A 12,206-nucleotide genomic window follows, 5' to 3' on the forward strand; every position below is an offset into this window, starting at 1 on the left:
CCAAAATCCATTTTTCATTCCCGTTCCCTACAAGGAAAGCGCATTCTTTAATTTAAAAAAAAATCCAAAATCCAAACAAAAAGCACAGTCCTTCATTCCAGCTCTGTCCCTGCTAAAGCATAACAATAAAGAGCTCCCTTGAACATTGCCCTTCAGGGGCATCCAACTTGGATACCCACCCCTGGGTAGCCCACAATCCTTTCTAAATCCACAAGCTGACAGATGCCTTTTCTTATGCTGGTTTGAAGTAAATATAAGTGAGACAAAAAAGGTGTTAAAGCTCCATGACAATATAGCATAAAAATGAATGGGTATAAGAATGAAATGGTCCCTGAATCAATTTAAACCTCAAGTCAGGTTTCTAACTGTCATGGGAATGGAGGCTCAATGACAACCTTCCCAATAGGAGTAGCAAAAGCTAAAAAGCATAGCTGGTTTTAAACCATTATGTGTAGGGGGAAAATGTGTTCTCACAGGTGAATTCAAACTGAGTGATATATATTAGTGCCCGAGGCCCAGGACAGAGGCAGGAATGTGTGGCTGCAGGGCTAGCTAAGGAGTGGGCCGGAGTCACAGGTGGCTCATCTTGGGGGTTGGCTCTCTGCTGATGTGCACACTCCTGGGGAGGGGGAAATAGGGGGGCACAACCCCCCCAGATGTCTGTGCAGGGTGAAAGTGGATGTGGGATGTAGGCTCAGGGCTCTCCACTGTGCTGTCCTCCCCCTGGGGATCCCCGTGGCCCAGCGGGCAGGACCCAGCATGAGAGGACAGAGCAGAGCAGAGCAGAGAGGCTCAGTGCTGCCGCCACCTAGAACCCTGCACCAGTTGTGCTGCCATGGTGAGGCACTGCCAGCCCACCTGGCAGCAGCAGGGGACAGAGCTCCACATTGCTGGGCATGCAGGGGGTGCCTTGCCATAACAGCATGTGAGGCTCTTGGTGGTGGCAGCAGCAGTGGCAGCATGGAGCCTCTTCACCTTCTTATGCTGTGTCCCGCCTCCTGGGCTGCCAAGGCCCCTGGGGGAAAGACAGCAGGGCAGGGAGCCTGCATCCTCCTCCACCCCACACCGGCTCCCTTCAACTCTGCTCTGGCTGTGTAACTTATGGGGAAGACTGGACTCTGTGCTCCACTCTGGCCGCAGAAGCTGCCACCTCCCATGTGCAGAAGTCAGGGCTTGAGCATTGTTGGGCTGGCTAGGTGGCTGCAAGCCATGGCCCTGGCCCCATAGCTAGGGCAACTGCCCCCCCCCCCCCCCCCCCCACAGCCTCGCCCCCCCCCCCCCAGCAGGGCTGGAGGATAGGGGGCTGTGGGTTGGGCGTCAGGGGCACCAACAGGGCCAGCATGCTTTGGGTTGGGAGTGACTGGCACCTGGGGGAGTGGGAGGCTGTGGGTTGGGAGCAAGGAGCATGTGCAGAGCTAGGGGGGGCTGTGGCTTGGGATTGAGGGGCAATGGGTTTTGCAGGGGGAGGCCACGGTGACGCCGCGCTGGAGGGGGCAGCAGCAGCGGGGGGGGGGGGGGGGGGGCCGGGAGGCGATAGCTGCTACTGGACCTGTGTCCTGGTAAGTGAAAAGGGCAAGGGGAGCTCTGAATTTCTAGGATAAAAAAACCAACAAAATCAAATGTCAAAATATATAGGTATTTATAATTTATTTTATTATAATGATTGAGGCACTGGTAGGCTTCCACACTGCTTTAAACTTGTAAATATATCAATAAAACATTGTGTTCAACTGATACCTAAAAATATAGTGAAATTTCATTTCAACTGTGTAAAAATGTGGATTTGGGGTTTTTCAATCAGAGCGTTTGGGATTTTTTTTAAATCAGAGAATTTGCAATTTTTTAAGCGAGAATACCAAGATCCCTACTCATAAGATAATATAATTCTAGTTTTATAATTATGCTGGTCTTTTGATGATTTACTAAAAATCTGTTTCATTTCTTATAAGCCTTTAGTAAGTATCTCTCATAGCTCCTTTGCAAATGTAACAAATGTATAGTAAAAATAATGATTTGGTCAAGTCAACAGGAAGGACCTGATTTTTCAGAGCTGACATATGCAACCATGATTGCATATACAAACTGGGTAACTCCATTTTCACGTGGTCAGTTAAGTTTCTAAATGGCAACAACTGAGTTTCAAGTAGGCGAGTCTAGTGGTGGCATCTTCATTTGAAAATTAAACACATACCTAAATACTTCTCTGTGAGCATCAGGCCATGAACTACCATGGCAATAATGTTCTTTATCCAACATAACAGTTCATCTAATACTTCACATCATAACAATAAAAATCAAATACCATCTCCTAAACTGCTCTATTCTGTTGAGAAGTCAGATCAGGGATATTTTTTCATTTTAAACAAAAAAAAGGAAGCAGCTGCTATAATTTGAAGCGACATCAATACAGACTGAATGAAAACATTGTATTTCAAGAGTTGTAACTATTTTTAAAATGATCTGCTCATGAATTAATGGAAACCTAGCAATAAGGATTCCAATGAGTACACATATACATCCTTAAAGCATGAGTTATTTGTTAATATATTTTCACTTACGACACTTGGCTTCATCATCACCATTTGCGCAGTCAGGTGTAAAATCACAGAACTTGTTAGATGAAATACAGCTTCCATTTTCACATGGCAAGTATCCCAATGGACAATGAGAAGGTGAAGATTTAGTGGTTCTAAACTCTACATCCCCTTAAGAAAAAAAATCCAAGATAATAGTTCAAAGAGGTACAATCAGTTACTATATACAAAAATGATTTTTTTGGTAAGAAGAACAGAAATCCAGTTGGTGTTAAACAGTATCCAAAAATGTGCCAGGTCCATGACAGATCTACTGATTCATACATGATGGTTGCTCAGAAGAATTTACATGTGGAATTTTTCAAAAGCAGCTATGACACTCAGGTGTTCAACTCCACTGAAGACATTCTAAGCACAAGCAGTCTTTTCAGCAGTGTGCAATTTTCTTCAACAACAACAATCAAGCATAAATCATGTAGTATGTGTGTATGGATCCAAGAATGGATTTAGAAACTTTGGACGCAGCCCCACGAGCAGGAACATGCATTTTCCTGGGGACAAATAGCAGCAGCACATATTTGTACTTCTGCTACTAGTTCCCGGGGAATCCCCCTGCACCTGCACTCTGGCATGTGGCAAGTTGCCCCAGGTGGGGTAGGGGAGGCTGGGGCCAGCACCTGGTTTGGCTGCAGCCTCCTTACCTAGGTTCCTGGGGGCCTCCCAGGGATGCAGCAGCGGCAATCCAGACTCATGAATCCTGGACAGGAGCTGGAGTGTGGCTCTGGCCTGCCAGGCTCCTGTTTTGGGCAGCGCATTATGCTACCATGTGTACCACCCCGCTTTTTTCTGGCATGGGTTTTGTCTGTTCGTTTGTTTATGGGGGTTTTTTTGCACCAGGAGATCACAGTGTCCAAAAAAACCTGCCAAGCTGCAAACTAGCAGCGTGACAAATGCATGCAAGTGTGGTGTATGCAGTTTGTGGTGCAGCAGATGGGCTTGTGGCACTGCAAACCGCATATGCACACTCATCCAATTACACCCTTTGGCCATGTCCCCACAAGCATGGACATTTGGTTCCCCAGGGACAAGTAGCAGCAGGACACCTTGCACCACTACTACTTGTTCTCAGGGAACACCTGTGCCACACGGGCTTTGGTGTGTAGCAAGTTACTCCGGATGGGGTAAGGAAGGCTGGGACTAACACTGTGCTGGCCCCAGCAGCTTTACCTGGGGTCCTGGGGCCTCCTGGGGCTGCAGCAGCAGCGATTCTGCCGTGTGGAGCCTGGCCAGCAGCTGCAGTGCGGCTTCGGGCACTGCAGCTCCACTTCTGAGCAGCGTGTGTTGCCCATGCACGCGCTGCTCTGCTTTTTTTTTTCCCCACGGGATTTTTTGACCCCTGGATATTCAGAGGTCAAAGAAAACCAAGGGGAAAAAAGGTGGAGCAGCATACACACAGGCAGCATGGCCTTGCAGTGCAGAGAACATATGGATGTGCAGTATGTGACAACGCAGACATGTTTGTGGAGCCACATGCCGCACAGCCGCACTCATCTGCACACAGCTTTTGTGTCTGTGCCTTGACTCAGAACATAATGTTTCTTCTTTATAAGAAAGATCTTAGGAGTTTGGAGTTTCACCATACAATATAAGCATAAAACAAGGATCCAGAATAGTCACCTTTATAAGAAATACCTGAAATCTACAAATTTTATTTAAAAAATTAAAAATTTGAGGGGATGCAACTTTATCTTCTTCAGTCTGGGGAAAATTTGTGGCTATATTGGTAAAACTAGTTTTGTCAAGACTACTGGAAGTTCTCCTTTAAGAGCATATTTCTAAAAAGGATGCTGTTGTATGACTGATATGTAACTGGGATTCTTTATTTTAAGGAAATCTTAAAGGGAATATACCCTTTTTTCTAATAATTCCTACATGGTTTGGATAGTATGACAGTATAAGTATACAGTATGATATATGAGTGTCACTGGGGAGCAGGGAATAGGGCTGGGGCTGATTGCAACATGAAGCTACATTTGGATAGCAACATAAATCCAGTGGTAGCTGGTGTGCAAGGCCGTGTTCAGGTGGCAGTTCAGGGAGCTGTCATCAATGGCCATGGCCATTGGGGCCCAAGGACCCCAAATTCTGCATCAGGCCACACCCCAACAGCTTTCAGTACCCCACTAGACTACTGGCCCATAAGCCATATGTTTATCATCCCTTCTTTAAAGTACACACGGTGTAAATACAAGGAGTTTTGAACATTCATAAAGACATGGTTCAATCATGATTTGGTGTATGTTGGTGGAGCTGGAAGAATTCAGAAATCCAATCTGTGAAAATACACACTGGGGCCGTGTTCACATGAGCAGAGGTGTGCCTTTGCAGCAGCAGTAATAGTAGATGCACAAATTTGCACCACTACTTTGTGCCACACTGCATGCCCCTGCCTATGTGCGTTGCAACAGGACACTCTGTTCTGTTACTCTACGTGCTGCAGGTGGGGGGTTAGCTGGGGCACAGGGTGCTTCAGCAGGGGCTAGCCATCCCCTGAGCTGAGGCACCATGTGCCCTGGCCAGCTGGGGAGTGGAACTTGGAGATGGGGGAGCAGCAGCCTAGGGCTGCCTGCTCCCCCATCTCCGTGTGCTGCAGAGCCCCTGCACTGAGACACCCTGTGCCCCAGCCAGCCACTCCCTGCCTGGGTGGGCTGCAGTGTGTCTCGAGACAGGGGAGCAGGCAACCTTGGGCTAGCTGCTCCTCTGTCTCCATGTGCCTCAGAGTGGGGGCTCCACTGTGGAGCTTCCGTGCTCAGGCATGAGGAAACAGGAGAGCAGCTAGCCCAGGGCTGCCTGCTCCCCTGTCTTGAGGCACCCTGTGCCCCAGCCAGCTGGGCAGTGCAGGCTCCATAGCATGCAGAGACAGGATAGGAGGCAGCACTTGGCTGCCTGCTGCCCCGTCTCTGTGTTTGTCCCAGAGCCCGCCACTTTGGAGTGGTTTTCACTGCTTTTTTTCCAGGGGTTTATTTTTTCTTTTCTTTTTGCTACCAGGAAATTCTGGTAACAAATTTTGCCACAACACTGCAAATTAGCAGTGCTGCGCACTAATTAAGGTGCAACTTGTGCAGTTTGTGGTGCTGCAAAGAGGTTTGGAGCACCACAAATGACATGTGCCTACACGTCTGGATCCAGCCTGGTAGAACACATGGGGGACCCTGGCCCTGCCCCTACCCCTGCCCCCTGGCTCAGTGACTGGTGCCTGCTGGGTTCCCCCATGGTCAATCACCAAGCTGGGGGAGTGCAGGGGAGGAGGGGGTTCCCTCACGCACTCGGTGGCCGTCCCAGAAGTAGACTGGAAGTACTTCCGGTCCACTTCTGAGTCTACCACTGAGCATGTGGGGGCCCCCGCTTCCCCGCGCTCCGGTGGGACACTCCATCTTCCCCACTGTCTCAGCATTCACAAGCCATACCTGGTACCTCGAGATACGTAAAAAAATTTTCAAGCGGTGTCTATGGCCGATTCACTGATTCTCTGCATCAGCATCAAATCTTCAGGTTCAGATTTGGATGAATTGAAATCAGGACAGTGATCCGAATCAACGAATTGAATCACACTGCTCCCTGATTTTGGCTGAATCCAAATCCGAAGCGAATACAGCCCATTTCACACATCTCTACTGTCTATTAGCTGTCTCATTAAATATGTGTTTACAACCAGGTAACTGAAAGCTAGCTATGCGATACATTTTTTTCCACAATCACTGACTTTATCAAGGTTATATGAATTTATGTAAATTATTCTGAAATTCCATATTCTGAAGTACAGATTTTATTATCCAAGTCATATTATTCTGGAATTGTGTTGTCAATGAAAAGTTAAAATATGTACAATTTAAGCATTTATTTTAGTTAGGAAGCTTAATTTCTTTGTTAAAAGAAACCACAAAATGACAAACATCATAACTACAAATCAACTAAAAATAAACTAAAAAAAAAACTAAAAATAACTTTTAGGGAAGCACAACAAAAGAGAATTAGCACCACACTTAGTCCTTCATACCTAATATTTAAAAAAATGCCACTTGCCTTTGCTTCCTTTGATGCTATCTGTAAGTGATTCGTAGGTAACACCACACTCCGTCGTTAGACTGATGTCATCTATAGCAACCGTGGCATTCTTTGACGGAACTATAGCTTGTAAAATGATCTGTAATGATAAAGAAATTAATAATCTTATTAAAGATGGCATTATAAAAGGAAATATAGTTCTTTTATAATCTACCAGGTCCATATGGGAGGTAAAATACCACCTACAACTATTCTCATTCCAAAGAATACAATTAGCCAACAAAACATATGGTTGATATTTGAACATTAAGACTCAAGTTAGAAATTTACAGCTCAACTCTCAAAGTCATAACTACCTTTACAGAAAGTTATGTAACCTAAATAACCTTGTTTCAACCAAAAGTGATAACATTCATCACTACCTGAATGTACAGTCTTCCTGGTGGAACTATCAAGAGTTATATGCCTTTTTAAATGAGGTATTCAGGGTAACCAACTGTGGTGGTTTACAACTCTATTTAATTGAGACATGAATTCATTTATACCATGGGCTGCTGAAGCCAACAAGACATTTCCATATAAGAAATATATACAGTGCAATGTGTATGTGCTGAGATATATTTTTAAGCACATAATGCCCCAAACTCCCTGCCAGCTAGCAAATAAAAAAGCTGTATTTTATAGCTGAAGTCACTGAAGGGCTCTATTGCTTTACTGAAATACAGCCTTCTGATTAAGGTATAGATGTGAAACATGACTTTTTAAAATAATGCAAGGGAATCATTTTTTCTTGACAATAAAAATAATTATGTGGGCATGCCACTGAAGCTATGCATGCTTGTACAGTTATACAGCCAGGACTTGCCTTTGGGGCACTTATCAGAGCACCCAGATCACTTCCACACTCTTTGCCTCCTCTAAAATACAGTTAGTTTCCAAGGGCAATCAAGGAAGAAAAATAGTGGCATGGAGATACATTGGATACATAGGACAGATCTGCATCAAGGGAAAGATGGTAAGCAGTTTAGAACTCCATGGTACATGTATATAACCCAAGAAGGCACCACATAAGGGAATATTTTTCATATGGCTAGACATATGGCTGCTTAACACTAGCAGAAGACACAAAGGTCTGATCCTATATCTTATAGAAGGAAAACTGGTAAAAATATGCCCCGTGTGGGAAAAGTACCAGCAGTAAAACAAGCTTCAATATGTGCTTCAATATGTGCTTCAAAAATGTCCTTTGACCCCAGAACTGAGTACCACAGGTTAATCTCAGAGCTCAAAGGGCTGTCAACATGTCCCTTTACTCTGACCTGTGGGAGTAAACTATATGCTCCAGTTTTTAACAAAAAGCTACTATTCCTGTAGAGGAGGGTACTCTGCTCAGCACTCCTTGAGGACTCCTCAGTTTCTGCATAGATTTGGTATTCAACTTTCAGGCAGTAGCAGCGGAGGAACAATATGGGTTTTACCTCAGGATTTGATGGTGTGAGGCAACTTATTAGAGAACTTTTAATTATGACATTGATCCCAGACATACACGTGTAAAAGTAAAGTTACCTTCTGTAGCTGATCATTTGTTTGTCATAGGACACGTCTACACATGACACTACGGTGCCCTAGCGATGCACTATGATGACATAGCATCCGCAGGTGTCTATACGTGACCAGAAGTTACCATAGCGGCGCGTTCCTCAGTTATAGTGTGCTGGTATGACAAAGCAGCTTCTAAAAATAACCATGCACTGCATGTATGGCACACAACGCAGTAACCAAACTGCCATAGGGCAAGGTGTAGATGCGCTCATAATGCATGATTTTTGGTGCTATAGTATACTCTTTGTATTGGGCATGGCATTTCAGGAAGAGTTAGTTGCTGTAGGTCAATGGAGTGGGTGAATCAAGACATTTAGGGATATCAACTATAAATGAATTAGGTCAGGTATGCATATGGGCTACCTATAGTTTCGTTCCATGATTTATTTTGATTTGAACAAAATATTTAATTTATCATTTTCAACTAAATTTAGAAACAGAACTTGTCCCCTAGAGTTTCTGTTTGAAACAATTACTACCTTTTCCAAAGGCTAACTACAGGGAACTATGCCTAGTATTATTTAGCAATAGCTTTCTAGGTAGTATAGAGCCAGAACAATACCCAGAAATGTTGAGGCAATTAATTTTTATATAACTCAGTAAGGAAAATTACTTAAACAGTGCAGATATGTGTAATGTATCATTGCTACCTTGAAAATGTTTAATGCCATCGCTTCTGTTCTTATGCTGTTGATTGACTAAAAAGCATATCTTGTACCACTAATGTGGTTTCAAAAGCATCCATCACAACAGAATTTGGTTTCATTATATTCCTCAACTCTGCTAGAATGATAAGAGTTTTCATCACACATCCCCTGAAAAGAATACTATGCAGGAAACATAAAATATGATCAATATTGGAGTTCCTCATACTGGATTATATGTAATCTATATGGCTATGACTAATTTGCAGAGTCAGTATTGAGGCTGAAGGTGAGCATGGGTGGAACATTAATATTGTATTATCCTAGTGGTCTAGCACTAGTGACTTCTGAGAAGAACAGAAAACACCTGGTAAACCGGTTCTCAAACTATATTTTGTGGGTACAGGTGTCCATTTCTTAATTCCACAGTGCTGATTTCTCCTTTTTCCCCCAACTGCTAAATAAGATCAGAACAAAGCTAAATATGCAAACACTTTCCTAACAGAGGTCTTCCAAGGTATGTTTACAAAGCACCTGCAGTAGATGTACAGGTACTCAAGCTAGTATTAAATAAGCTAGTTCAGGTACTGGGTGTGTTAGAATAGTGCCCAAGCCACTGTAATTTAACCTTAAATTAGTCCATACCTTGTGTACCACTGCTATGGCTATAGTGTACCCTGTGCCCAAACCGAACACTCAGGTCTGACTACGCAGAAATACTGAAGTATCCATAGAGATATTATGCAACTATAATTGGGGTGAGAAATTGCTGAGGCAGCCACGAAGTGGCTGAAAGCTGCTCTGCCACTGACTAGATGCAATATCCTTGTGCTGATGTCTTTACAAAAAAGTTTCAGACCCCCTGCTGTGATCTACAATTAGACAACTTTGATTATGAAGGTAACGTGCAAAATGTAAAGATAAAAAAAGAGGTAAATACGTTTATTTAATGCTTTTACATCTGAGTGAACTATCTAGCAGTGAAATTCTAAATTTAGTTCAATGCTGTTATGGGATAATGTGAAAGTTATAAACTGAGCCCTGTGGTTGATTAATTATGTCTGTGATCAGGGCTGTGATTGTTACAGAATGAATAATCTCAGGGTCTACACTCACGCTCCATCTAGCCAACAACATCAGTCCCTCATTTTTAGTATAACACATCCTTAGTGCATATTTTTTAATATACTGAACATCTGCTACTTGCTTCTCATTATAAATATGTGCTTCTAGTGCTTGGGCTACTGAAACACTGGCTTAGTTCCTTAGTAACCACTTCTACTGAAAAAGCTGAATGGAATTCTAATGCTGGTACCTTTCTTTAATTTTTAATCATGAAAATGCCTTAATTATAAAAACAAATTAAAGTATTTGTACACAAAATAAAGGTAATTTCTGATTCAGTTACCTGGAAAGGAGTTGGCATTTCTTCAGATGTGCTTCCTATAAGAATAGTTGCCTTTGTCCATTGCATCGTGGACAGTCCTGATATCACACTTAGGTTTTGAATCTCCACATCAAGAACAGTTCTCTTGAAGACAGAGAGCTGCGAATCCTGAGACAACTGATACCAAAATCTTATCTGTTGAAATAAATGTTTATGAAACATAGTGACCAATTTGGGAAGCTACAGTAATTTTGATATAGACCTCTTTCATTTCAATATAAAATAGCTTTACATGCAGCACAGCATTCTGTGATGTCCATGCCCACCAGTCTAAATAGAACAGGTATAAGTGACCCAATATGTAGGAGCCCCAAAGAGAGTAATATATCAAACAACACTTGTGCCACTATAAATACACAACTTCAATTTAAAAAATGTATTTCTATCATGACCTACATCAACCTATTGATATCAGTGCATGACTTCTCTTATCTCCATGAGCGCTCTAACCAAGACTTAAGAACTTCAAATAAATATTATTTTGTTTGAAAATACTGTACTCTGAGCTGCCTTTTTCAGATGACTGTCCTGAGAAAAGGACAGAGATGCTTCTAAGGAGATGAATGGGGTCAGTAAAGTCAAAGTAAAAAGAAATACCATGGCAGATATCAAGTCAGGGTGAAATATGTGAAAAGATGGATTAAGCAAAAATGAAGAAACTCAGAAGTGCATAAAACACAGTAAAATACCACTTACATTTCCCATCTCAATTTGATCTTTGCTTTCATGATCAATTAAATCCTTAGGAAAACAGAAAGGTATGGGGTGGATCTTTTAATTTTTTTAATCTAATTATGTTAATTTAAAAATATTCTGGTGGTCTCCTGAAATAAAAGGGAAGAACCAGGGCTTAGGAAGAGATAACACTGGAGTGGAATCATCTGGAATAAGTGGCCTGGAGACTGGAAACAACAGGAAGTCAGAAAATAAAGTCCTGAAAAAAGCTACACGAGGCAGGAATTTTTGAGTAAACCTAATTCCACTACATTTTCTTAAGTAGCACTTAGCAGCAGTAGTAAAAAATATTGACCACCAGACTTGGATAAGAGTGCTAATATTTTGGAAATGACATTTTTGTTCCTTTTTCCTCATAGGATTTTCTCATTTTTTTTAGGTAATGAAAGGGCAAAACATTCTAAATGCAGAATCTGCCTTTCCCTGCAAACTTGACACATGATAATCTCTGAATGCAAATGAAGGTATACCCAGCTGGTAATTAGGATTGGCCTTTAAGACATTTGTCTTCTATTTTTTTTACCTACTGATGTAGCCTCATATTACAAAATGCCAACTATTTCCACATAAATTACAGACATTGAAACGAACAGTGCTAAAGAACTCAACCCTGCTTAACTACTAAATAGCATTATTGCATCCTTGTGCTAGAGGGTGCTGATGAGCCTGCTAGCAACCTTTTATTTAATACGTATGGAAGAACAAAATACATTCTTCTGAGGAACAAGATCCCCAAAACAATAGAAATAATAGAAACTCATGGTTTTCCCGAGACCAGTAAAAAACAGGGAAGTTGGAGCATCATTTTGGTAACAGCTGTGTATGTCAGTAGCAGAGACAGGACGAGAAAGACAAAAGTGATCTGATAGTGAGATAAAGGGTGAGCAGCATTGGGATAAATCCAAGGAAGGCAGTATCTTCTCAGCACAGTACTCTCTGGAAAAGCAGACCTGAAAACTGTGAGCAAAAAGTTACCTTTTGCTTGTTCCTCCAATGATTCAGGAACAAGAGTTTGTAAATAAACAGAACTGCACCAAAGAAATATCTAGCTCTTGTAATCAATTTCTCTTGATTCCAAAGTTGGAAAATCCCTAAATACTTCCTAATCATTCAGGCCAAGAGCCAAAAATAAATTCTAAAAGAACTAAATTCTTAAAGCTGCTGATTCTCTTTCCTGCT

General features: G+C 42.4%; 1 protein-coding gene across 1 annotated transcript in view; it reads right to left on the bottom strand.

Moving 5' to 3' along the window:
- MALRD1 (MAM and LDL receptor class A domain containing 1) overlaps positions 1–12,206 on the bottom strand; it is a 455,974-nt gene that overhangs the window by 360,213 nt on the left and 83,555 nt on the right. Inside the window, exons 12-13 of the mRNA XM_025210089.1 lie at positions 10,254–10,427; positions 6,618–6,738 (exon numbers count right to left, since the gene is read on the bottom strand). Coding sequence (XP_025065874.1) covers positions 6,618–6,738; positions 10,254–10,427 — 295 coding nt within the window. The remainder of the gene's footprint in view (positions 1–6,617; positions 6,739–10,253; positions 10,428–12,206) is intronic.

Source organism: Alligator sinensis, unplaced genomic scaffold (assembly GCF_000455745.1).
Source record: "Alligator sinensis unplaced genomic scaffold, ASM45574v1 scaffold234_1, whole genome shotgun sequence".
Taxonomy (NCBI): domain Eukaryota; kingdom Metazoa; phylum Chordata; order Crocodylia; family Alligatoridae; genus Alligator; species Alligator sinensis.